Source organism: Phascolarctos cinereus, unplaced genomic scaffold (genome assembly GCF_003287225.1).
Source record: "Phascolarctos cinereus isolate Bilbo 61053 unplaced genomic scaffold, phaCin_HiC Scaffold_1;HRSCAF=81, whole genome shotgun sequence".
In the NCBI taxonomy this organism is placed as follows: domain Eukaryota; kingdom Metazoa; phylum Chordata; class Mammalia; order Diprotodontia; family Phascolarctidae; genus Phascolarctos; species Phascolarctos cinereus.
Window position 1 is genome coordinate 49,469,116 of NW_027555514.1, and position 27,145 is coordinate 49,496,260.

General features: G+C 41.2%; 1 protein-coding gene across 2 annotated transcripts; it reads right to left on the minus strand.

Annotated features, from left to right (window-relative positions):
- Positions 1-9,666: 9,666 nt before the first annotated feature.
- CLDN12 (claudin 12) lies at positions 9,667-26,014 on the minus strand. Of its 2 annotated transcripts, XM_020987444.2 has the most exons (3): positions 25,802-26,012; positions 19,651-19,742; positions 9,667-13,939 (listed from the first exon to the last, which is right to left on the minus strand). In XM_020987444.2, exon 3 carries the CDS (start codon positions 13,894-13,896, stop codon positions 13,240-13,242), a length of 657 nt encoding a protein of 218 aa, XP_020843103.1. In that variant the 5' UTR covers positions 13,897-13,939; positions 19,651-19,742; positions 25,802-26,012; the 3' UTR covers positions 9,667-13,239. The 2 variants fall into 2 exon arrangements, with proteins under 2 accessions (XP_020843103.1, XP_078007927.1); XM_078151801.1 differs by lacking the exon at positions 19,651-19,742 and having other exon boundaries at positions 25,802-26,014.
- Between the last annotated feature and the right edge of the window lie 1,131 nt (positions 26,015-27,145).

The window sequence follows — 27,145 nt, forward strand, 5'->3', positions numbered from 1 at the left end:
AAAACTGAATCTGAATGAACACACACACCCATACCCACACCCACAACCACCCACCCACCCACACCCACATACACACACACACACACACACACACACACACACACACACACACACACACTGAAAAAAGCCTGCCATAAGTGGTTAGAAATATTCCCACTTTTTTATGAATTTATAAACCTATTATTTTGACTTAGGTACACTGAGCAGCAAAGCAGAGGCAATTTCTAGGTGTGAATGGTTTTTGCAAACTTCCCCTTGCTGCCACCCCCAGGACCTTGTTCTGCTAATCTCTTCTCCCTCATCCCTTATGCATCTTCAATTTCTCCCTCTGTACTGTCTTTCCTTACCTCTCCTTATAAACATGCCCTGGTCTCTCAAATTAAAAAAAAAAATTTTTTAAAGTTTCCCTCAACCTTTCCATCCCATTCAGTTACTACCCCATTTTTCTCTTCCCATTCATCTCCAATGAATATGTGAATGAAAAAATATTTATTAAGCACTTTCTAAATAACAAGCACTTGGAATACAAATACAAAAGCAAAAACAGCACCTGCCCGCCAGGAGCTTACATTCCAATCTGGAGAGAACACACACAATGGTATAATGGAGTGGTGGCCAAGGAAAGACATTTGAGCGTGCCACAAGGCAGTTGATGTGTCCCTTCCAGGAAGAATACATGGTTGATTTGATCACAATTCATGGTTTCCGAACTAGAGAACTGAGAGTAGAGCTTTCCTGATAACACTGGTGTTTGGAAATTTACTAGAACTCTGAGATGTGTCAATTCAAAGGGACAAGCATTCTCTTAAAGCCCTGAGATCCATTTGGACTATTGTGATCTTTCAGCTCGAAGCAGGATTCAAGTCACTCCTGGGAGTTTTAAAAGAGAACAAAGAGCTTTGGAGAAGGCAGACTCAGAGGAAGGAGCAGGAAAACTGTAGAACCCAGCTCTGCCTGGAACTTAAGAAGCCAAACTGGAAAGCACTGGCAGCCAGAAGAAAGTGAAAGAAGGGAGAAGCTGAAAGGAGGGCAGAGCTGCAACAGGGAAGGGAGCTATCAGGTGAGCCATTGGTCTTCTCTGAAAAGAGCACTTGGACTGAGGCGACCAGCTGTACTCACCTTTTCAAGATCTAAGGGAAATACCTAAAAAGATGTATTTTCTCCAAATCCTCCTCCCTATGCCTATCAAATAACAGACATTTTAATATTCTCTACTTGCTTCTTTTACCTAAACATTTCCTGTCCCTGGATCTTGCCTCAAATATGGAGAGGCCAGAGATTAGCTGAAGATACACAAAAATGTAAATTAAGGCATAGAACCAAACCTCTAATTAAATATTTGGAATTTTTGTAACTGGAGGCTCTGAGCTATTGTGATTATACTGCTAACTTTTGATTTGACATAAACTCCATAAAATAGCAGAGGAAGGGGACCATGTGAACCTGGGGGCCATTGGGAAAGGGAAAAAAAGCTCATTGGAAGAAAACTTTAAAACACTGATAATACACCCTCCCCAAACTCAAGATTACAGTTCTATTCTGTGTAATAGTGGGGACATCTAATGGCCAAATCAAGTAATTCCAGGGCTAAAAATGAGCTAATTGTAACTGATTAAGTCTCCAGAAAGTTGAGTGGCTTAGGAAGCAGAGGATCCTGGCCGCAGAAAAGATCATACCCTAACCCACTTCCTGGCCCAAGAGAAGAAGATCTGGAAGGGATTCAGCATCCCTCTTATCCAACCAGGCAGAGGTAGGAGAAATGATTGAGCACTGGCCAGCCAACTGTACACTCCACAGCAAAACCCAACTGAAGTGTGGGCAGTAAGGTTGGTCATCCACATGCAGAGGTTTTTTTCTGTTAGATGATATCTGTATGAAGCCTTTCTAACTCCAAGGTTTTGTGACTCGAGGAATACCTTGTGCATAGCCCGCATTGACTTACAAAGAGAGCTCTAATGCCCAGATAATAGGATAACAATGAACCAAGCACTTTTGGTTAAAGAAGTAAGATGTGTAAGATAAAGAGGCTACTGTAATACCAGGATTCTCAGTTCAAAGAGAATATGATGCCAGCTCTAGAATTATTTTTTAAAAGATGTGGACCAAGGTTCCATTCAAGTTCAATTGAATTCAATCAAACCATCACTTACTGAGCACTTACTATGTGCTAAGCACTGAAAACAATGTCTTACTAGCTTTTTAAAAATAGCCTTACAATTCACAAAGTTTACAGATATTAGCTCATTTGATAGGCAAGACAGGTATTATTATTCCCATTTTGTATATGAGAAACCTGAAGTCTAGAAAGACCAGTGATTTGTTGGGGGCAGCTAGGTGGTGCAGTGAAGAGAGCACTGGCCTTGGAGTCAGGAGGACCTGAGTTCAAATCCAGCCTCAGACACTTGCTACTTGCTGTGTGACCCTGGGCAAGTCCCTTAACCCAACATTTCCTAGCCAAAAAAAGATTAGTAATTTGCTGAATGACACACAGTCATGGCAGAATTATTGGAAATTTTACTTCGGGAGCATCAGACATTTTCCTCACTTACAGAGAGGGAGACAGAGAAGAAGGGAAGCAGGAGAAAGCCAGCCACAAAGTCATGAATACCTGGGCTCAAATCGTGCCTCTAAGGCATGTGACTCTGAGCATATCAATACCACTCTCTCCCTTCCAGCACCCAAAAGAATATATATACACACATAAATATGTGTATATATACATACATATGCACACATGCACACTTACACACACACATATAAATACTCTTTTCGTATAAAAAGTCAATGGAATGCCAAGCACTAACTGAACACCTGTTGTTACTGTGTTACTGGGAATTATCCTAAATTGTACAATTTTCAGCTGGTTTAATTCCAAAGTAATGTCTAATGAATCATCTGCTATGTATCAAAGAAGGACAAAAGGGAGAGGTGTGGAAAGGGAAGGGACAGTAGTGAACATGAAAGGAAGTACAGAGCTTTTCAAAAAAAATTCCTGAAGCCAGACAGACGCACAGAAAATTATATTTGAAGCATTTTACAGTGCTCTTTGGGACCAGCTAGGTGGCGCCATAGTGCATAGAGTGCTGGGCCTGGAGTCAGGAAGACTTATCTTCCTGTGTATAAATCTGGCCTCAGACACTTACTAGCTGTGTGACCCTGGACAAGTCACTTCACCCTGTTGGTCTCAGTTTCCTCATCTGTCAAATGAACTGGAGAAGGAAATGGCAAACCACACTAGTATCTCTGCCAAGAAAACACCAAATGAAGTCATGAAGAGTAGAACACAACTGAAAACAATTGAACAACAGTGCTCTTCGGCAAAGATTAACTAATTTGACGGTGGGCTTGAAGTGATTGGATCCTGCGTCTACACGCTAGGTGTGTGACCCTTGTCAAATCTCTTAAATTCTCTAGGACTCAGTTTTCTCATCTGTGCAAATTAGAAGTTTGGACTTGGAGCCTATAGGATCCTTTCCAGGTCCAGATCTGTGGTCCTTTAGTTCGAAGAACCTGTGGATGGTCCCCTGGAATTACCTGAATTGGCCATTAGATGTCCCCATCACGCCACAGAATAGAACTTGAGGGTGGCAGGGCTCTATCAGCGGCTTTTGCCCCACGGTCCTCATTCCCGATGAAGGCAGCTTAAATATGCCTTTGGAAACAACTATAGCAAGGGGAAATTTTTGAAATTCACCTTTTTGCAATGCCAACAATCTAATTATTGAGGGCCTTGCAAAAGAGGAATCCTGATCTCCCAACTATTTCTTTCTAAACACTTTTTTTTTCCCTCAGAAAGAAGGCCGTAGTGAATTCTCATGAGCCTGCTTACCGTTCTGCCTAAATTTCAATGGTGCCCACTAGAATCCTAGGTCTAGAGCTGTGATCTACTCCTGGAGGGTATCTGGTCCAACACCTTCCCCTACCCCGGTTTTACAGACAAAGAATGAGACTCAGGGAAGTTAATTGACCTGCCCAAGGTCACAGGGGCAGGAAGTCTTGAGCTTAGCTCTTCTGATTCTGGAACCAGTGTGCTTTCCACCATCACCACTCTGCCTCAGCAGAGGAAGCCTAGTGAAGAGCCAAAGGAGACAGCTGCTCATGCAGTGGGCATTGAAAAAACCGCCAAAAACTTCTGCCCCTTCCCGTCACGGTGCCTAACACTCCTCCATTTCAAGGCTCATTCCTTTATTTGTTTTTGTTTTGGTTTGGTTTTGGCTAGGCAATGGGATTAAGTGACTTGCTCAGGGTGACACAGCTAGTAAGTGTGGCTTATCCCTTTGGATGCTGGAGACGTCCATTTTCTGGACTCTTGTATTAAAATGAAAATATAGGGTTGGAAGAAGGGATTGTGTTTTTAAACCTCATCGGCTCTCTCTTCAAATTATTTCACTGCTATCTGGGCGAGCTAAAGAAGCTGTGCGTGGTGTTTAGTGGGCACAGAGGAGAGAAGGGTACCACAGACAAAAGTAGAGGACTTTAGAACTGTGCCTCAGGCCAGCCTCAGCTGGATGAGACTTTAGTCCAGTCCTTGGAGACAGGGATCGTCATTTTTGGAGCTGCCATTTTCTCTATGACCAATCACTGTATCTCTGACTTTGACACTGACCAGACCACGCTGGTCTATGCAACAGAACAAAAGCAGAGGTTCATGAAGTTGTCTCAAACCTGAAGACAGGCAGGGCAGTCAAAATGGATATTTGAAATAAAAACCTTTCCTCTGCATTGTCAGTACTGGCTAGCTATACTTGTGGTGAATAACAAATATTAATATAATAATAATGATCCTTGTTGGTGATTCTATTTTTGTAGGGGATTATCGATGTAACAACATTCCTCACTGTGGCTTCCCCTCTCCTTTCTAGAGGGAAGGGGTTTGGATAGGGTAAGTAGAAGAGGAAGCAATCTGGTGTAGCTTCAGTGGAGGTGTGATAAACCCAGGGATAAGGAGATGGGGATGGCAGAACCCTGAAAATGGTGGCACTGCTTCCTGCCAGAGCTGGAAGCTGAGTCATTCACCTTGCTCTTTTATGACCTACACTAGCCTAAGGCAGAAGCAATCAAAGGTGCCTGACCCCAACCAGATACTCCCTGAGCCTAGGGAAAGTACCACCTCTCCTAAGTTTAAATTTATAATTGAAGGAAATGCTAAATTTCAGTTAAAGGTTAGTGAAAAATTACAGATCTCCTGACATTTATCCTCAGACCTGGGTTAAGAAGCCTTCATCTAGTGAGCTGGACATTAAGGAGGCCCTCCGTTGCCTGTTTGAAGGAAGTCACTGTGGGGAATTATACAAATGCAAACCATATATTTCTTAAAACTATGTAATATTGTTCCTATGAAATATCTGCCTTCATCCTAAAGGTATTTTTAGGAACCAATTTATGTTATATGGGGATATGTATCCAATTCATGTGAAGTAGGGACACGTATTCAATTGCCTAGGATAGCTTCATCATGATATCATTAAGAAATGTAATTATGCTGTGAATATTTTTCTCTATTTTCTTATTAATCTGTTCTATAAGAACTCGTATGAAACTGCCAGCAGACAGCCTCAAGCGGTAGCTACATAAAACCCTGGATAGAAGAAATGCCAAGAACTATCTCCTTAATTAAGTTGTAATCTCTCTTTATACAGCAAAGCCCTGAAGAATTAATGGAGCTTCCATTTTCTGTAGAGAATTCAGATGGACATTGAAAGAGCATAATTACAAAACCCCTGAAAATGTTCAGTAACCTCGAAATGTCTTCATCTCATAAGATTTTAGTAAATTCTTTCACGTCTTACCCTTCTCTACTTCCCCTTCCCTTTACCCTTACCCAAAACTTCCTGAAGAAATACTTGAATATTCATTGCAATACTCACTAGGAGTACTGGGATGCATTTGGACTGAGGAGCGTCTGTCTCTAGCTAAGCCCAAACTTACTTGTCTACTAGCTGGTATAATTTCTTGGGTAATGCCATCTTTGTTTTCCCAGCATTTGGGTTGGTTTATCCCCTCCTTTCTTCTACCTGCACTTTTGAAAGACACAGGACTTTTCTATAGCATGGCCAAATAGGTCAGCTAAGAGCTGGAATTCCATTGTCACATGGGCAATCTAATATCATTTCCAATTTCTCATCACCTTCGTATCCATCACTGTGTTCTTCCAGCATTAACATGGACCCTCCCAACCAAATTAGCACAAAGACAGATTGTGGCAAAAGGCATATTTTTCATTTGCTAACAAACATTCGGGGATGATCAAATTAAGTACCAGCAATTTACCAACTTTGTCAATTGTTACTAAGATGAAAAAATTCCCACAAATTCGTAAAATGATGAAAGTAAATAACTCCTGGCTTTAATATCAGTACTTACAACTGATAGTTATACTGTTTGTTGAGGACTTTCTGGGTATGTTTCTCTTTATATGGGCTATATGTATGGATAGTGTTGACCAATATCTTATTGTGAAGTAGGGACACATATAAGTCATATCCCTAATAAAGGCATAAGGTACCAGGCTCAACAAATAACGGATAAAATTAGCAACCTGCAGAAATCTTTCCACAATGAACCATATTCAAAATATAATTTGTGTTACTGATAACATTGACCCTCTGAAATCTCAAAAAGCCAATATAAAACTATAACTAGCAGAAAATAAGCTATAAACTTAGAAATTATAACTTGAAATAATATAGAAGTAATTGGTGGCTGTGGATTGTCAAGAACGGAAAATATGGTAAAAATTTGTATTTATCCAACATTTTGTGTGTGTGTGTGTGTGTGTGTGTGTGTGTGTGTGTGTGTGTGTGTGTGTCAGAGAGAGAGAGAGAGAGAGAGACAGACAGACAGACAGACAGACAGGCAGACACAGAGACAGTGACAGGGGCAGGTAGGTGGTACAGTGGATAGAGCTCTGGCCTTGGAGTCAGGAGGAGACCTGAGTTCAAATCTAGCCTCAGACACTTGACACTTAGTAGCTGTGTAACCCTGGGCAAGTCACTTAACCCCGATTGCCTCACCAAAAAGCAAAACAAACAAACAATAACAAAAAAAACCCCAGTACCTGCTAGACATGAATATTCCATTTACTAGATAGATTTTTTTTGTTGTCCACTTTTAAACCATTCTGCCTGTCATCCTCCTATTGGATCTTGGACTCTGCCCCCAGGATTCTTCTCTCTGATAAGTGAACTTTCATTTTATCCTGTCCAGAACCCTGTCTTCATTTCAAATCATGCAATCACACATATAACTTATTCCCCACCCCCAACTCAGATCCCTATTAGAATGGAAATTCCTGGAGGATAGAGAGGGAGGGTTTTTTGATTTGTATTTGTATTCCCAAGGCTCAGCACAGTGCCTGACACATAGTAAGTGCTTAATAAATGTTTATTCATTTATAGTTCGCTAGGGATAATTCTCCAGGCTCTTCTACCATAGCCTATGCAAAGTATTCTACAAGATCAACTCCATTCTGACTTCAAGTTTATCAAACAACCTTAATATTCCTAATTCAGTCTCTCAAGTATCTTGATAATTAATCAAGATATTCAGGTCACTGGAAAGCTGTTTTTCTCCTTTTGCATTTTGACATAAGTAATAATTTTTCAGAGCCTGTTTGCCCCATGTGAACCTTTAAATCCAGGAAATAGAACATTGAGTGTCGATCCCAAAAGACACAGCCATCCCATGAAATACCAGGCCTAGCCTCTATTACCTCAGAGAGAGCTCTGCCATCCAGTATATCTTCCCAAAAAACGCACGTAGAATTTAGGAAACTCAGAAGATGGGAAAGTTTGTATGAACTGGTACAAGGTGAAATAAGCAGATAGAACAATGCACATACAACGAATACAACAGGGGCAGCTAGAGAGCAGCCAGCCCTGAAGTCAGGAGGACCTGAGTTCAAATCTGGCCTCAGACCAAAACACTTGACACTTACAAGCTGTGTGACCCTGGGCAAGTCACTTAACCCCAATTGCCTAAAAAAAAAAAACAAAAACAAAAACAAAACAATGAATACAACAATGGAAATGAAAAGGATCACTAAAAATGAGTCAAACTCTGAGTAACTGAAAAAGGGAATAGTCCTGAAAAACAAGTAAAACATACTCTTCTCCTCCTGGAGAGAAGGGGGCCTGGAAAGGTAGGACATTGTATGCAGTCAGATGTTGTCACTGTATCAGTTGCTTCTGCTTCACTGTTTTTCTGTTACAAGGGAGCATTCAGTCTGGGGCACGGGGCAGCTCATGCCCGGAATATGCAGATATTGAGAGAGTGAATAAAGCATGTATTAGGTGCTTGTTATTACATATTGCCATGTTATTGTTGATCCTTTGTTCTCAGAGAGGACCAATGACATCACAAGGGTGATGTCTTGACTTGCAAGGGAATTGGATTTAAGTGAGGTAGAGCTTTGAAAAGTCATCAGGGAGCAGCTAAGTAGCACGGTGGATAGAGTACCGGCCTTGGAGTCAGGAAGACCCGAGTTCAGATGCGGTCTCAGACTCATAACGCTTACTAGCTGTATGACCTTGGGCAAGTCACTTAACGCCATTGCCTAGCCAAAAAAAAAAAAAGTCATCAGCCTCATTCTCTCCCCCCCATCAAAGTCCAGTGGCAAGATAAAAGTCTACTGGATGGTTCCCCCAACTACGTGCTAAGCACAGGAGATACAATAGAAGAGGAACTCACTCCCTGCCCATGTGAGATGCTCACAACTGAATAGGGACATGCTAAATACAGCTACTAGGAAAGTCTGTAGTTCTCAGCCACTCTCAAAACATGCCACGCCTGCACTTGAGTCACCTTCCTCATACTGGATCCTAGAACTGTGGCTTTGATAGGTGAACTTTCATTTTATATTACATGGAACCATCTCAATCTCAATCTCAATGTGAAAACAAAGGTCATCTACTAAAGTTTGTGTTTTTTTAATGGCTTTAGTGAGTCACACGTGAGGGAAAAAATACCAATCACACTTTTCTTGAGTAATCCTGATTATCAAGGTACCCGAGACAGAATTATTAATATTAAATAAATTAATATGAATAACATTAAGGTTGTTTGATAAGCCTAAAGTCACAATGGAGTTGATCTTATAGAATATTTTACATAGGCTATGGTAGAACCTGGAGGATTTTTCCCTAAATCACTATGAATGAATGAATGAATGAAAATTTATTAGTACTTATAGGTGTCAGGTAGGCATTGTGCTCAGTAATGAGAATACAAATACATCCTAGACGTTAATCACAGAGGAAGGCTGTTTCAAAAGGGAGAAACATGCTGCATAGCTGCAGATGATTGGCCAATTTGCTGCTAATATGTCCAGTAAAGACACCATTCGCAGTCAATGGGACAAAGCTCTTGGCAGATATGGGTTACAAGATAGACCACCTTTGGCTTGGATCCTTACCTGCTTTGCTACAGGAGCTCCTTCACAATAAACATCTCCTAGTGACCTAGTCCTCCAAATCACTGGATTATGAAAATTTTCGCACCATTTACAATATGGTCCCCCCATCAGTAGACTGAGATCCATTGACAGTGATGAACATACTCTTCCTGACTTGTCTCTTTAACATTAAGCCAAACATACTGGGGAGACCATATTTATTCAAGTGTTCCCAAACATTCACATTTAAACATTAAAGAACTAGAATCAGTGCGAAAGTTTGTAAAAATACATCTTTTAATAAACATACAGAAATAGGGCTCAGAATTAGGTATATCTAGAAGTCACCTCACAGTTTACAGAAAATGTACTGTACTTTTATCTTACATTTACAAATATTAGCAAGGAAATTTTCCGTAGTGAAACAAACCAAATATGGCACACTGGGAAACATTTAAGGTAGTTTTCTAAACTGCCTTTTGTGATAGACAGCATTGTAGCAACATCAATAGGCCTTCAGCACAGAAAGAGATACTCTCCTTCCTCCAAACGATGATAATCTGATGAGAATTCTCAGAAAGAAGATATGGCTAAAGAAAGAAACTGCCAAAAGGCTTACTTTCTCAAGATGGCTCCAAGGGAGAAGAGACATTGATGATCACATCTGGGAAAACATTCACTGGCAAATTTGAAATAATCAGAAATAAAAGAGGCAATAAGAGAAACATCTGCTGCCTCTGTTTTGTGGTACCAGCACAAACAGTGATGAAAGCTGACAGCAGGGGATGAGAAAGAGATCATACGAGACTTTTAACACATACTTAAGGTGCCATAGATTGAAACGTGAAATGATTTCAATCTGTGCCCAACAAGCTGGGGTGGCTACTGTTGCCTTATACAACAATTAATTCGGGTCTGCCAGCTAGTTGTAAGCTTCCCCAAGGCAACCGGCTCTGCTCTACTTTTCCAAAAACCTAACTTGGTGCTGGACACAAAGAAGGTATTCAATATGAGAGTTTAGAATTAGATCAAAATTTCAGTTATCATTGCTCTTCCTGACCGCACCAACATCAATGGGTAGGATGGTTAAGAGTTGGCCACATTTGAAAACGGCAGAGAGGGGTGGAGCTGAAAGTCAGACACCATCACCTGAGAACAACAGCTTAACATGCTTTTTGTGTTTAAAATGACAGTACTTCAAGAAGCTACATGTTTGCATTTCTCTACTATCTACTATATATATTTATACAAAATACAGCTGGGCTCTTAAAAAAAAAACCCTGCCAAAATTATACCCAAATTTTCACAAAGATATAATTGTTTGTGTACCACGTACCTAGTTTTCTGTAAATTCAGTCTCAGGTAGTACCACAAACTCCTTATGAACACAGTAGTAATTTGTCGGTGTGACAAATTATCCAACTGTACAGTTGATTCAGTAACCTGAACGCAAGCATTCGAAAGAACCAATATCCCTGAATTTTTCTACTTTGATCGCACAGCTGATTTACTTTCATAAGACAAGTATCCTATTAAAAGAGTCTCTTAGATTTTAAACTTTTCACATTCCTAAATGACTCACCATTTTTCCAAGACAGGATTTTGACTTCTCTACTAACTTTAACCCTTTCTTCACACATCTGGCCTGAGAGTCCTCACTTAGTAGGACTTCAATATCTAGTCACCATGTTACTATTAGGGACTAGAATTTTAAGCCTATCTAAACCTGGATGGATTAGGGTATCTAGTGCAATGTCCCTCCGCACGTGAGCAGAGATTTGGAAGGGACCTTAGAGATTGCTAGGTCCTAACCCCTCATTTTACAGATTAGGAAAGAGGTCCTGAGAGATATGTACATGCCCAAGCTAACACAGGTCCAACCCCCTCACTTTACAGATTAGGAAAGAGGTTTAGAGAGGTGTGTACATGCCCAAGGTCACACAAGGTCACACAGGAGCAGAACCAGGATTCAAATCCAGGTTCTCCGACTCCACTTCCTTTGAATGCTCCTTATACCACATTCCCAAGTCTATTGCTCCATCACTTTTCATCAAATTAGATGTTTGCGAAAGTGTTTTAAAGCCTCTAAGGTGCTCTTCATATGTAATTGTATCACCATTATCTGATAATCAAGACCCACTGGCCACAGTGATCAATGAACCCTCAACTCAGCTAAAACTTTTTTGAGGGCAGAGGTGGTACCACAGAGCTTAAAGAGATGGAAGAGACTTTGTAGACCAGGGCTTCTTAGCCATTTTTGTGTCCTGGACCCCCTGTGACAGTCTGATGAAACTTAGGGACCCCTTCTCAGAATTACGCTTTTAAACAATTGAAGGAAATGATAAATTTCAGTTAAAGGTTAGAGAAAAATAAAGATGGAATTTGTTTCTCATCTAAGTTCACAGGCCCCCTGACATCTATCCATGGACTCCGTTGTGTGTGTGTGTGGGGGAGGTATGTGCATCCCAGAGTAAAAATCCCTGTTAGAGATGACCTAATCTAACTCCTTTTTATAGCTGATGAAGTGATGTCTTCCCTCATAATCCCCATGGAGCTTCACTCAGTACTGGGCAGTTGGCAGATGCTCAATGACCACTTATTCCTTAATTGCTTGGTGTCAAACGTAAGTAGCAATCTAGGACAAGTAGAAGCATGATAGAATGCTGCCGAAACTTTGACTCCCTTGTTATTTTCCCATTCAGAGAGCTTGACCACAATGACTGTATTTTATTGACAATAAGCCCAGTAAAGAAAAGTGATTCCTGTCCCCAGCCACCATTACTGTTACAAGAAGATAAACTACTCAGGCCTGTTGTCCTGCTATATGTATATGAGTACACTGGAGATCTCCTCCATGGTCAGCAATACTGTTGTGTGGATGGTCCTGGGGAGAAAAAACCCTGCTACCAATGGGGGCATGTAGGACCATCATGTTTTATGTTGTATGTATCTAACTCAAATGAAGCAATTTTCAGCAAAATCAGGAAGCTGATTTTGGCTGACAACTCCTAAAAAAAATTTTTTTTAGGACTACTCTATCTGATATCACTTAAAATGAGTTTTAGCTTTAAAAGAACCATGGCAATGAGATGGAACATAGATAAAAAGAATTCTTGAATTGTAAAGTCATCTTTAAAACATCTAATCCTATGACAACACAATTACTATAAGGTGAAGAGAAGTAATAAAAGGTTCCATATTTTCAAGGAGGGAGATCAGGTAATTCTAGAACAGATCATGTGGCTGAAAAAAAAAGTGCACTATTAAAAAATTGCTTTAGTTTGTGTACACATACATGCTCACGTGTTTTATATAAAGTCCAATGGAAAAGGGCAATTTAACATGAGCATTAATATACCATAGAATTAGTGATATGTTTACATGTATATATCCATACATGTATATGTGTGTGTGTGTGTGTGTGTGTGTGTGTGTGTGTATATATATATATATATATATATATATATATATCTCACATATATATATCACATACACTTATAGGCTCCAGTACTAACATGGAAGTTGAAGTGGGAAAACTTCCCAGGGTAACTATCAAAGGAATGCAGCAGTCAAAAGGAAAGGTTTCGGTTAAAAAATAAAATGCACATTTTATAAAAATTAGTTAGCAATAGTTAAGTTACTTCATTGGATCAGACTGTAAAAACACAGCAACCTTGTCTAGTCAGAGACGAGACAAATTGTGTGCAGGCTGCAGACATTGCTTTGTAGATGGTTTAAAAGTTTTCCTTAAAAACAAACTCTTTTCCCATTAAGTGGTATGTGTAACCACTGGGATGTCGATTTCAATGGCAGAGAGGCGAGATCTGGCTGAGTAGGGCTGAGAATAGCTATGCATGCTGGGAGTGTGGGAGTACAGGGGGCTGCCAGAAAGGAGAAGGCAGAGCTTTGCATGCACAGTACCAAAGGAACAGCAAAAGCGAGGTCATAAACAGGCCCCCTGAGCTAGCAATGGTGACATACACTGCATAGTCAAATGAAAACACGGGTTCAAACTTCCTGTTCAGGTGATTGTTGTAGAAGATGACCCAGATGGATGGAGTGAGGCTCACCACACCGGCAAAGAAAAACAGGAGCCCTGCCACCAGGTGGCAGCCTGCACTATTGACCAGACACTTGGCCAGTTTGATGTTGGGTACGGTTGACCGGAAGGCTGTGTTACACATCCCAATCAGACAAAGCAAGAGTGCGGACATGGCGATGATGATGCTGAGGGGGAGGGCAAACTGAAGAACCCGCAGATCCAGTTGGTCAACGGATGAATACCACTTGGTATCATACATCAGGCAGTCACTGCTCCGATCGTAGCGGGCACATTTCACCCAGAGCCCCGTGTAAACCGTCAGGTTCTTCTCATTCTTGTTGAATGTGACTAATCTCAATTTCCTCCAGTTAGGAAGCATAGTCCCAGCAAAGAGCCCTGCCACAGAGGCAATACCACACAGGAAGGAGAGCACTGTTGCTGCGTGGACGTCCCGACAACCCATGACTGATTGGGAGGCTGAGAAATCACTTTGGGTCAAAAAAATACTAGGGACAGAAAATACAAGAGAACAAAACTTCAGGAAATAATTTAACAACAGAGTAAAAAGGATAAACCTATTAGAAATCATTAGCATGAATTCCAGAATAAAAATTTGGTCACAATACAAATACAATGTAAGTTTCTTAGATGTAGAGCTCCTCTTTTTAGGGTTCTTGGTGGCCCAAATCTTTCATTCTGCAAGTGGGGAAACTGAGGCTGGGGAGGTGAGTTTGCTGAGCTCACATAAGTAGGAAGGACCAGAGCTGGGACTTGAACCCAGGTCCTCTGACTCCAAACCTAAGGCTCTTTCTGAAAGTATCACACTTAAGTATACATGCAATATAAACAGAACATTCACACGCTTAGACATCATAGATCTGACTACTATGACAACCAGCGCTTGTGGCCAGGTATGGTTTCACAGCATCTTCCTCACACCTAAGCAGAGGGAGAGCTAAAATTACTTTGACTTCAAGTGATCTTAAGAATTAAATTTTTACTTGTTTTTCCTTTTTTTTTTTTTACCACCACTATGCAATGAAAACATGCAACAGCACATTGCTGAATTGTCTTTTCGTGATAGGAAGTGAAAAAAGTGTCATACAAAGCTTCAAATACTCAATTTATACCTATAAATGAATGATCATATGGCTAGAAATATAAGGGATGTGGCAAGGGTGCCCAAATGAATCAGCAAAGCTGAACCACTGGAGTTTCCCCTTTAAGTTGCCCCTGGTATTAGTGGGAAGAGGGAAAACAACATAGTAAGAGGGAAAACAATGCATGATTAGCAAAAGACTTTACAAACTGGGAGTGAATCAAGAGTAGACTTCTTCTAAATTCATTAGAATAAAGAATAGGTAGGCTAACTTCTTGGATGATTCAAGCCATTCCAAGGGAAGTATGAGGAGAAATAAACAATACCCATTCACATAATGAACCATATTTTTGCAATCACTTCAGTCTCTATTGCTGTACTAATGATGAAAAGAAAATCATGTCCTCATAGTTTCCAGACCACCCTCCCTCCTAAATTAATTAAATTTTCTGTGATAGAAAACAAATCAACAGAAAACCAGGACCCCACAGTACTTGGATTTATCCAAATGACCTTGTAACTTCCAGCAAAATCAAAGGCCTTTTCCTCTGCCCCATCTCCTGGGAATCTAATTGCTGAACAGATCACAGCATTTTGTCATAATGAGTTACAATAACACTGAGTACACAGTCAGCACTCAATAAATATATGATTGATTGACCTTGGATAACCAACTGGGAGAAAAACAGAAAAGCATGTCAGAAATGGCCAACCAATACATTTACTTTTTTTTTTTCCCCTCCATCAAGAACATGATGTTGAGGGTGGAGGGAGAAAATATTTTGATTTCTAGGTAGAGTACAGTGGCTCGGTTGGCTTGTTTTCCCTTCTAGTACCAAGCAATATTTATTGAGCTAGAAAAAAAAATGGCAAGAGAGAAAGCAGCAATAGTAATTCACATTGATGGTGCAAGTTATCTGTGGATGGTGAAGAGGAGACTGAAGCTAAGTGAGGTAAAATGATTTGTCCCTAGAATTACTATATTTCAGATTTGGAGCTTCGAAGCAAGCCCTTTGATTATTAGGCCAGAGTTCTTTCCAATGTATCATGAAGGCCCTCTGACATAAAGAAGTAGCTACGTAGTCACATGTGATGGTAGAGAGAAAGTATGGCAACAAGATCCTAACTCTTTCACTTTTACTCCTTTCGTGATATATTGGCCAAGCCATTTCACCCCTCTAGGCCTCAGTTTCCTTATATGTAAAACATAGAAGTTGGAGGAGATGACCTCTAAGTTTTCTCCCAAATGATTCTAGAGCATGTGGCAGATTAATGCAATTGGTTAGAAGAAGGTGCTAATGAGGCCACAATTATGGGCTCGGTACCCAAGTGTGTTCTGGTCCAAGGCCATGGAACTTTCAGGATGCTTACAAACGTGCCAACGGTTCCAAGGGGCACTGGATGGGAATGTGAATCCCATCACCATAATTAAAAATCATGTCAAATCCATCACCATAATTAAAAACAAAAACAAAACACTCAGGATATGCTCCATTGTTGGGAGTCAGGGGGGAGGGCAGTCAGTGGCATCTTCTCTGTAAATAAAGGGAAGCATTACTATCATCAGGACTCCAATAAAGTTACATGAAAGCTTCCAGCCATAAGGAGTTTACAGCTCCTTTCAAATTCCATTGGCATACATTGCTTGTCCTTTTCTTTGGAGTATAAAGATGAAAGCTAGATGAAGGAGGTACCTGTAGTTTCCTTTATGGGTTTCAGGGACTTCCTTTTACCTAAACCACTCTAAGAGACCTTAGTTACCCAGAATCCCTCCCTATTTTCAAACAGAAGCCTGCATTGTGAACTTCACTTACAGCTTCTGTACAAATTCTACCATACAGAGAATTTCTGGTATTCAGAATATCTGACAAACAAGGATAGAATAAATTAATGTTTCTATGACTAACAGAGGGGTAAAATACCTTAAAAAGATGGGTGCACATCTTATTCAGAATATTTAGCCACTAGATTACCAAATAATTGTGAATGCACATAGGCCAAATACTTAGGCTCACATGTATTTTAACCTCTCCTGTTATATAATTTGATAAGGAACTTAGACTAAGTGCTGTAAGGAACCTTGGAGACCCTTGATTCCAACCCCCTCATTTTATATTTAAGGCAAGGCACAGAGAAATTAAGAGACCTGCTCACAGTCCCACAGCTAGTAAGTGGAACATCTGAAGTATGATTTGAACCCAGGTCTTCCAGAATCTATACCACAGAGCCTTAACAATTCCACTTTTACCATGGAAATGATCATGCCAAAATGTAGGATTACTATGTTTAGAACTAGGAATGACTTTAGAGTTTATCTCCTCCAGCAATTCCCAAAGTGTGATTGAGGGACACCCTGGGTTCCCCAAGATGCTTTCAGGGGGTCTGTGAGGTCAAAACTATTTTCATAGTAATACTACGATGTTTTAACTTCTAATAAATATTGATAGCTATAATCCATATAAGCAAAAACTCTTTGGAGAAGTCCTTAGTAATTTTTAAGCATATAAAGGGGTCCTGAGACCCAAACACTGATCTGCTCCAATCTTCTCATTTTTACAGAAGAAATCTGAATTAAAGCAGCCGAATGATACAAGTCAGGCCTTCTCCACCTCTACCCCTGCTTCCCGTGTGACTTCATAAAATATTCACATGGAAATCATTTAATGACAACACACTGAGATTGGTTTAATCAAACCTAACTTTTTGTACAGTTTACCTGAACCGTCAGGAACAAATGCTGAATAAATCGATTTGGGCTTATTTTCTATGGCTCAAAACATGGCATTGTTCTCATCTTTACACAGTCTCCTAGCACTATTTAAAGTTAGGAAAGAGTACAGTCAGGCCCCTGGCTAGCAATGTAATCTTGAATAAGTCACCCTCCCTAGACCTGACTCGCTCATCCATGAAACCAGGATTAATGATTCATCTTCCTGAAGGTAGGGAGCTGGCTGATGCGAGATTTCTTACAGCTCTGACATCTAAGGCTATCTGATTTTATGGTCATCAGTCATGATGTTCCAAGTTCTCCTACTTTTATTCCCTCATGGCTTACCCTTCCATAGCTGGCCAGTTCTGGAATAGCTCTTCTTTCAGGTGCTAGGGATTAACATCCCCCCCCCCCCCCCCCCCCCCCCCGAGAGTGCTAAAGACCACAAGATCTTCAATGAGTCAAGATGCCTGAGCATTTGTCCATGAGGGAAATGTTAACCTTCAGCTCTCTAGGCATATTCCAAGCCCAGTAGGGTAATTGTATTCTAGCTCCCTGAAAATGCTTCCAAATGACATCACCGTTACAACTTATTCTTAATGCTGCTTCCACATGTCTGTGAGATGACAAATCAGTAGGTGGTATATTCCACTCTAGGGAGGGGCAAGTGAGTCTTTTGACTGGGGGGAAGGGCGGGGAATTGAAGAGATATGTTGTATTTATCCAGCTACAGGCTATAATTCCCACCCCTACCCCACCCCATGTCAAATCTGACTTATTATAAATCCTGAGTACTGTCTATAATTGTATCTTAGTTAGAGAACAATGAAAGTGATAACACAAAGAATAATGATAATAAAAATAGATAAAACATCTTTGTTTGAATTGAAAGCAATGTTTAAAAATTTTACAGCATTCAATGAGGCAGATGGGTGGCAAAGTGGTTAGAGCACTGGGCCTGGAGTCAGAAAGACCAGAGTTCAAATCTGGCCTTAGACCTTTACTAGCTATGTAACTCTGGGCAAGTTACTTAACCTCTATTGGCCTCAGTTTCTTCAGTTGTTAAATGGGGTACCTACCTCACAGAGTGGTTGTGAGGACCAAATAAGCTAATATTTGTAAAGCACTTAGCACAGTGCCTGGCACGCAGTAGGTGCTATATTAATATTATTTTAATTATTATCACTTAACTTCTGTCTGCTTTTGTTCCCTTAACTGTAAGATGGAAATACTAACAGCACCTACCTCTCGGGGCTGTTGTGAAGATCAAATGAACTAATATTTGTAAAATGATTGGCTTAGTGCCTGGCACATAGCACGAGGATCAGCAACTCATGAGTAATTTATAGTCTTAGGAAATAGCCGGGGGCATTGAGAGGTTCACTGACTCTCCCAAGATGATAACAAAGTGATGCCAGAACGGGGTCCATCCATTACAATCTGCTGACCAAATACTGTGAATCAAAAAGCTACCTAACAAAAAATGTTAAGTGATCTATCTCATGTAATTTTAGTGGATCCCATGGGCACATGGGTAGGAGCACAGATTTAGAGATGGAAGAGATTTTAGAGATCACATCATTTTATATGAGGAGAAAATGGAGGCCCAGGGAATGGCTTAGGATTTAATGCTGTAAGGGACCTCACTGACCAGCTGGTCCAAGCCCCTCATTTTTCAGGTGATAAACAAGGTCCAAAGAGTTCATGTAATTTGCCCTGTGCTACAGAGTTAAGTAGTAAAGGCAGAATTCAAATTCAGGTTCCCTCATACTCCAGATCCGGTACCCTTTTCAGTATAACAAGCTTCCTAAGGTGAGCAGGCCAGTAAGTGGCTGCTCCAGAATATGGGTTACAGATAACGGTGACTGTACTGAGTGAGGCCTGTAGTTTGCTGAACACTTAGTGTACTCTATCTCAAGACTAATCCGGACAAATGGTAGTATGACTTCAGACACTGTTGTCTGTATGGTAACTAAAACAACTTTCAACTTTTTTGACCTCATTTGGGGTTTTCTTGGCAAAGATATTGGAACTTGGCAAAGATATTTTCCTTCTCCAGCTCATTTTACAGATGAGCAAACTGAGGCAAACAGGATAAAGTGACTTGCCTAGGGTCACATAGTTAGTAAGCATCTGCAGTCAGATTTGAACTAATGAAGAGGAGTCTTCATGACTCCAGGTCTTCCATTCAATCCACTGCACCACCTAGTAACTTAGATGGACTGCTGACTTAATTTGACTGCTTTTAGAAAGAGCAAGTCTAGCATGAACCAGCACAAAAACGAAGTTTGTCATGTTTCCTTCTAATTCCAAGGGAGAGAAACCTGTCACTGGTCACAAGAGTATGACACCAGTGTGGAGAGAAAATAATGGTAAATAAAGGATAACCCAAGAAGCCTGGTACTTACCCTTTGAGGTTTGCGTGGGAGGTTTTAAAGTGCCTTTGTTAACTTGGAAGAAATCCTAGCAAATCTGCATGAACAGATGAGGTCAACTGGACCTGGAAAAAGATGAGTATATTTGGCTTTCCCTAAGCAGAACTTAATATTTTTACATATACCAATGAAATTTCTATCAAAAAGTTAGGTTGTAAAAACAGCCACTCCCATTTATATGGAACTATACAGTTTACAAAGCATTTTCTTTACAATGAAAAGAGTAGTATGTAACATTGTTATAAAAATTAGCTCAATTTAAGCCTAGGGCAATATGATAGCTCCTAAAGTTCCTTCTCTGTTGATCGATGGAGTTTATTTTTGACAAAAAGTTACAAACATGATCACAATTGCTCTAAGCCATTAGAAAAATTTCTAACATTTAGGAAGGGGTTTGGTTTTTTGCCTTAACTTACATTTATATATTTTTTAAAACTAAGTTTTGATTAGGGTCTTATGTTTTGTTTTTAAATATATAATCAATTTTCCCTAGGATCCCTTCCCTTCACTCTCCCAGACAGTCATGCCATAGAACAAATAATATTTTTAAAGACAAGACAGAGAGACAGAGAGAAAGACATAGAGAGAGACAGAGAGTGAGAGAGAGAGAGAGAGAATGAACCAACTAATTAATACATTGAAAAAAAATCCCTAAACACGTGTCATATGTGACACCTGTGGACCTCTCGCCTCCCAAAGGGGTGGATTTGGGGAGGCATGTCATATCTTTTCATTCTAAGCACGCTTGATCTTTACTGTTATTCACTTTTGATTTTTTTAGGTGTGGTTGTCGTTTCCATTTACGTTGTTGTCATTATTGTGTATAGCGTTTTCTTGGCTCTGCTTATTTCATCTGCATCAGTTCATGTAAATCTTTCTATGCTTCTCTGTATTCATCACATATGTAATTCTTTTTTTTCTTTGTTTGTTTTTTGGGGTTTTTTTAAGGCAATTGGGGCTAAGTGACTTGCCCAGAGTCCCACAGCTAGTAAGTGTCAAGTGTTTGGTCTGAGGTCGGATTTGAACTCAGGTACTCCTGACTTCAGGGCCAGCACTCTATCCACTGCGCCACCTAGCTGCCTCCACATATGTAATTTCTTACAGCACAATAATATTCCCATTACATTCATGTACCACAACTTGTTTATCCATTCCCCAGTCAATGGGCATCTACTTTGTTTCCAATTCTTCGCTATTACAAAAAGTGCTCTTATAAATATTCTGGCATACAGCAATGTGGGAGCTTTCCTGTTTTCAGTGGTTTTCTTGGAGAGCAAACAACTCCGTTAAGTTACTCCAGTAATGGAGTCTCTGGTTCAAAAGGTATGGACATTTTAGGTACTTTATTTGCATAATTCCAAAATGGCTACACCATTTCACAGCTCTACCAATTACGTATCAGCGGGTCTATAATTCTACAACCTCTCCAACATAAGACAATTACTATTTTTGTCATCTTTGCCAATTTGCAGGGCATGAGATGAAACCTCAGTGTTGTTTCGATTGACATTTCTGTTATCATTAGTAACTTGGAGCACTCTTTCATGGGATTGTAAACATTTTGCAATACTTCTTTTGAGAACTGTTCACATTCTTTGATCACTTATTTATTGGGGAATGACCATCAGTTTTGTATATGCATATGGACATACAAGTATATGTAGGTCCATATACATACATATGTACATATACATATACATACACAGATCCATGCAGACAGATATATGGATGCATATGCATGTAATAATTGTTTATAGATCTTACATACCAAACTCTTGTCTGAGAAACTGGACAAAAAGATTTTCCCCTTCCCATCTGACTGCTTCCTGTCTTATCTTAGATGCATTAATTTTGTCCCAGGAGAAGCTTTTCAGTTTCATGTAATCAGAGTTATCTATTTTTATCTTTTATCATTGTCTCTACATCCTGTTTGGTTAAGAACACATCTCCTACCCATAACTGTGAGAGGCATATAACTTATACTTACATCTGTCTCTATGTCTAGTTTCATGGGTTCCTGGAAATAACAAAGTAGCAGGTTGTATTGGTGTCTATGGATAGGCAGGCAGTGAGAAAGGAAGTTGGGGCAAGAACAGACCTTTGCCTCAGAACTTCCCTCAGTCCTGAAATAGGTGGCTGTATCAGGCAGGTGGTATGGTATCAGCAGGAGCCTTCAGCTTAGAGATGCCTGCAGGGCCAATGGTAGGCCTCATTATCTCCCAGGTCCAGAATAGCTCAGCCCTACCTTCTCTTCCTACTTTCCTCGGTTGCCCTGGGGCTGCCAGTTCTTTCTGACACAATTCTTCACTGACCTCACTCCTTCCTCTTTAGCCCAGCAGAAATCTGTTTTGTTTTGTTTTTTTAAACATACAATTTCCCCAGGGCTAGCCCAAGTCTCACACAAATCAAAGGTTTTGATTGATTCAAGGAAGCAGGCAGGTCCAGTGCACAGGCAATTCTGACCAATTCAATCAAGCAGCGTTCTGACAAGGAATGGAGCCCCACCCCTGCAAATGATTCAGAATAAGAAGACTTGAATGAGTCCAAGCTCTTCTATTATAACCTTGTATAAGTTACTCCAAGAAGCTAGATTTCCTTATCAGTAAAATGGGGATTGGGCAGTAGAACTCCAGGCCTGGAGTCAGGAAGGCTGATGTTTCTGAGTTCAAATCCGGCCTCAGACACTTACTAGCTAGCTGCGTGACCTTGGGCAAGTCACTTCACCCTGTTTGCCTCAGTTTCCTCATCTATAAGATGAGCTAGAGAAGGAAATGGCAAACAACTCCAGTATCTTTGCCAAGAAAATCCCCAAAGAGGTTACAGGCAGACACAACTGAAACGACTGAACAAAAACAGCAAAATGGGGATAGAGACATTTTCACTAGCCACCTCACATGCTCAGTCCTTTGAGAAACAGAAGGATCTTAGGCAGGGAAGGGTAGATTTCATGGTGAATGGTCTCAATTTTCTCACTGAAGTAAAAAGTGAGACCATATACTCAAAGCAACGGTTCAATTAAGTTGTTCTTCAGATGTGTCCAACTCCTTGTGACCCTATTTGGCGTTTTCTTGGCAGAGACACTGGAGAGGTTTGCCATTTCCTTCGCAGCCCATTTTACAGATAAGGAAACTGAGGCAAACAGTGTGAAGTGACTTTCCTAGGGTCACACAGCTTGTGTCTGAGGCCAGATATGAACTCAGGAAGATGAGTCTTCCTGTCTCCAGACTCAGCGCTTTATCCACTTTGCCACCTCGAAGCCCAGAATAATGAGGGGAAGGGGTCCTCAAAACCTGAAGAGTTTAGAGTGGAGAAAATAATAAAGGGCTATCCCTCACTTAATAAATGAGGAAACTGAGACTCAGAAAGTTGAAGTGCCTTGTGCAGGGTCACAGAGCAGGTTAATTGTTCAGTCACCAAGCATTTATTAGGCATCTACTACGAATTAATCACTGTAGCAATGATTGTTACCCAATCCAAAGAGCATAGGGACTGGACCCATAATTTCACTGATACCAGGAACTCTTCGAACTAATGTAGGTCAGCACGTTCTCTGCATCTTGGGAAGCAGCCTACAGCGGAGGGGTAAGACATGCAGCTGAGGGCCAGATCTGGACCAGTACCCTCCAGTGTGGCCTAACCAGATTAAAATGTAACTGGGCAATATTTAATTTAATTAATTCAAATAATTAATAAATTATTTATTTAAAACAAATGAAAATACAATAAAACATAGATATAATTACATTTTAAAACTAAGTCAATGTGGGGCCTGTATATGGGATTCTTATGTGTGGATTAGTGCCCTTCCTCCCACTTTCTATTTGAGTTTGACCCCACTGGTCTACAGCACTGAGAAGTTAAATCACTTATCCAGGATCACACAGCTAATCAGTCAATACACATTTATGAAGCACCTACTATGTGCCAGGCATTGTACTAAGTGCTAGGGATAGGGATAGAAAGGCAAAAGACAGTCCCTGCTCTCAAAGAGTTTTACAGTCGAATGAAAAAGACTACATAAAAACAACTGAGTCCAAACAAGTTATCTACAGGATAGAGATAATCAACAGGGAGAAGGCGGTAGCATGAAGCCAGTATGTGTCAGTGGCAAGACTTGAACCTAGGTCTTCCTGGCTGCTTGAGGAAGGAGAATGTTTAATTTTTATCTTTGTGTCCTCAGTGCCCGGCACATTGTCGGTGCTTCATAGATGATTGTTAATTGGTTCCTCACTTTCTCTCGATATAAACCATACTTTGGCTCATTAAGTTCAAAGTGGGTTACAACTGAAAACTGGGCAGCTAGGTGGCGCCATAGCGCATAGAGCGCCAGGCCTGGAGTCAGGAAGACTCATCTTCAAGAGTTCAGATCTGACCCCAGACACTTACTAGCTATGTGACCCTGGGCAAGTCACTTCACCCTATTTGCCTCAGTTTCCATATCTGTAAAATGAGCTGGAGAAGGAAATCGCAAATTACTCCAATATCTCTGCCAAGAAAACCCCAAATGGGGTCATGAAGAGTTGGACATGACTGAACAACAATTGAAAATGTTAGTTTTTTTGTTTTAGCAGGCAAAAATGATCACTCCATTTTATATTATTAATAGATTTGCGAATGGAGCCACTTGTCTGCTGAACGGCTCTCATTTAGAGGTGCAAAAGAGGCACAGATATTTTCTGTGATGATTTCTGCCTTCATTGGGGGTCTTCATTAGTTGCCATGGCCAATGTGCCATTCATAAATCTAGCCATCTGAGGCTCCCTGGGCACGTTTAGACTCAGTTACCTTTTTGTCTGCTACAAATACTACCTCCTGTAATGCTTACTGTGATGACCCTGGCAGCATCAGCAGAGGGCTAGTAATGTCTGGAAAAATGGAAGAGTAGAAGCCAGTGATTTTGTATTCTTGGTCTGACGACCAAAGTTCATAGGATTTTAGATCTTGACCTGAAAAGGCCCTCAAGAAGCCAGCTAGCCCAACCCCCTCATATTACAAATGAGGAAACTGAGGCCCAGGACAGGTAATGGCCCGCAAAGGTCACGCAGGTGGTCAACTGACAAGTTGACAGATCTAATGGCTGGGGGGGATCTCAGAGAGCATTCAGCCCAACACCCTCATTTTACATACAAACAGAATGGTTGAGCGATTTGCCAGAGGTCACAGAGGAAGTATCTGTGGTGGTGGGATCTGAACTCAGGTTCTTGAATTCCACTCACCACCAGAATTCAGAAGGACACTGAAATTTGTAGTCACACAACTAAGTTGAGGTGATCAGTGCTACTTTGTGAAAGGAGTACCCCATGTCAATGACCAGTGAAACCAGGGCTCCTTCTAGTACTTTAGTAAAGAATACTTAGCTCAAACTGGTTCTGTGAGATTAAAAGCTTGTAAAGCACCCTGAGATCCCTAGATTAAGGGTGCTTTAAGATGAAATACTATCATTAGAAGTACTATTGTTGTGATACCAGATATTGGTTGGGTATTCCAGCAGAGGTGTGCTAGTAAATGTTTAACAAACCAGCTCTTCCCTCCAAAAGAAAATGGCTTTAAAAAGATGGTTATCGGACATGGTGGCTCCCTTCCAACAATCCAAAAAGATAATCCTACAATTATTAACATAATGGGCACCATTTTTGCCCGTTGCCAAGGGGGCCACCCAGAGCCTGAGCCAGACACCCAGGATGAGCCAGCCCTTGCCTGGCAAAGCGCCCCCCTCCTCCCAAGCCAGCAGTAGGAGGCACCCTCCTCTGCAGATCAGGGAGGGAAGATGCAGCTGCAGGGCTTGGGCCTCCAGCTAGCCCCCTCATGGGCGGGCGGGCAGGCACACAGGGAGCTGGAACAGGGGGATGGGCCATCCTGACCAACCCAGCGTCAGCTCCAGCTCCCCTTCACCCCCACCCCAGGGGCTGATAATACCCTCCTCCCTCCCCCGCTTCACCAGGGAGCTGGCTCGCGGCGACCATCCCCCCACGGCCAGCTGCACGCGGAGGGCACGCACAGAAGCCTGGGGGAGAAACTGAGGCTGCACTCACCGAGCCCGCCAGCACTCGCCAGTGTCCCCGTCCGCCAAACCCCCATCCCGGCCGCTGCTGCTGAGTTAAGGGAAGGGGTTAAAACAACTTACTCCAAAAGATGCAGGGTGTCCGAAATGTCTCTAACCCTAACCTGCAGGCCTCCCACAGCCGGGGCCTGGAGTGGCCCAAGGAGGAGAGAGAGCTTCCCGGGCAGCGGCTGCTGCTGCTGCCGCCTCAGCTGCTGCCGCCTCTGCTGCTGCTGCTGCCGCTGCTGCCTCTGCTGCTTCGGCTCCTGCTCCTGCTCCCGCTGGGCTCGAGCCCTTTCAGGAAATGCTGCTCCCACCAGCTGGAGGGCCTGGAGGCTTTCGGGGAGGGTAGTCAGGCTCTTCCCCGGGGGCGGAATTATTGGCGCTCTGGGGACTACAATTCCCAGGATCCACTGGGCTCGCAGCCTGCTGGCAAGAGCCTGACCTCCTTTTCCATTACACTTTACATCCGTCCCAATTTTTGGAGATCAGTTGGGTGGAATGGACAGCTCCATTAAATTACATACACATCTATTCTGTATATGTACATGTGTGTATGTGTGTTGAGAAGGGACAGATCCATTAAATTACACACACACCTATTCTGTATATGTATATGTACATGTGTGTATGTGTATATGTATGTTGAGCAGAACGGACAGCTCCATTAAACTACATACACACCTATTCTGTATATGTATATGTACATGTGTGTATGTGTATATATATGTTGAATAGAATGGACAGCCCCATTAAACTACACACACACCTATTTTGTATGTGTACATGTATGTGTACATGCATGCATGTGTGTATGTATATTTGTTCAATGGCCTCCAAAACTTTTCCTGCTCAAAAACCTATGTATGATGCAGACCTTCTCCATGCCTCCCAAAATTCAGCTAAGAATAGAATGGAGAGGCAGTGAACCTAACAGAAATTAATAAAGTGAAAAACTACATTCTTTAAACTTTTGGAAATGATATTGAAAGCATTCTAATTTTGAGACCTTTTGTCATTTTTAAAATTATGTTTCATAGAGATGATTGATATGGGGAATAAGAACAGGAACACACGTGTGTGTACATGTAAACAGACACGCATATGTGCACACATAAATACTGTGTAAGCGTATCTTTGTGTACATGCATATACACACATGGCTATATGTATATACATACATAAATTAGACTTTTCATAAGTTTAAAGAATGTAGTTTTTGTCCTTATTAATTTCTTTTAGGTTTACTGCCTCCCAATTTATTCTTAGCTGACTTCTGCTAGGCATGGAGGTCTGCATCAGAGGATCATATATTCAGAGCTGGAAAGGCTGCTAAAGAATGAATGAATGCACCGGCCCTCGAAGTCAGGAGGACCTGAGTTCAAATCTGGACTCAGACCAAACACTTGACACTTACTAGCTATGTGA

Coding starts and splice junctions, on each gene's coding strand:
- CLDN12 (XM_078151801.1), bottom strand. CDS start 13,896: ATGGGTTGTCGGGACGTCCACGCAGCAACAGTGCTCTCCTTCCTGTGT.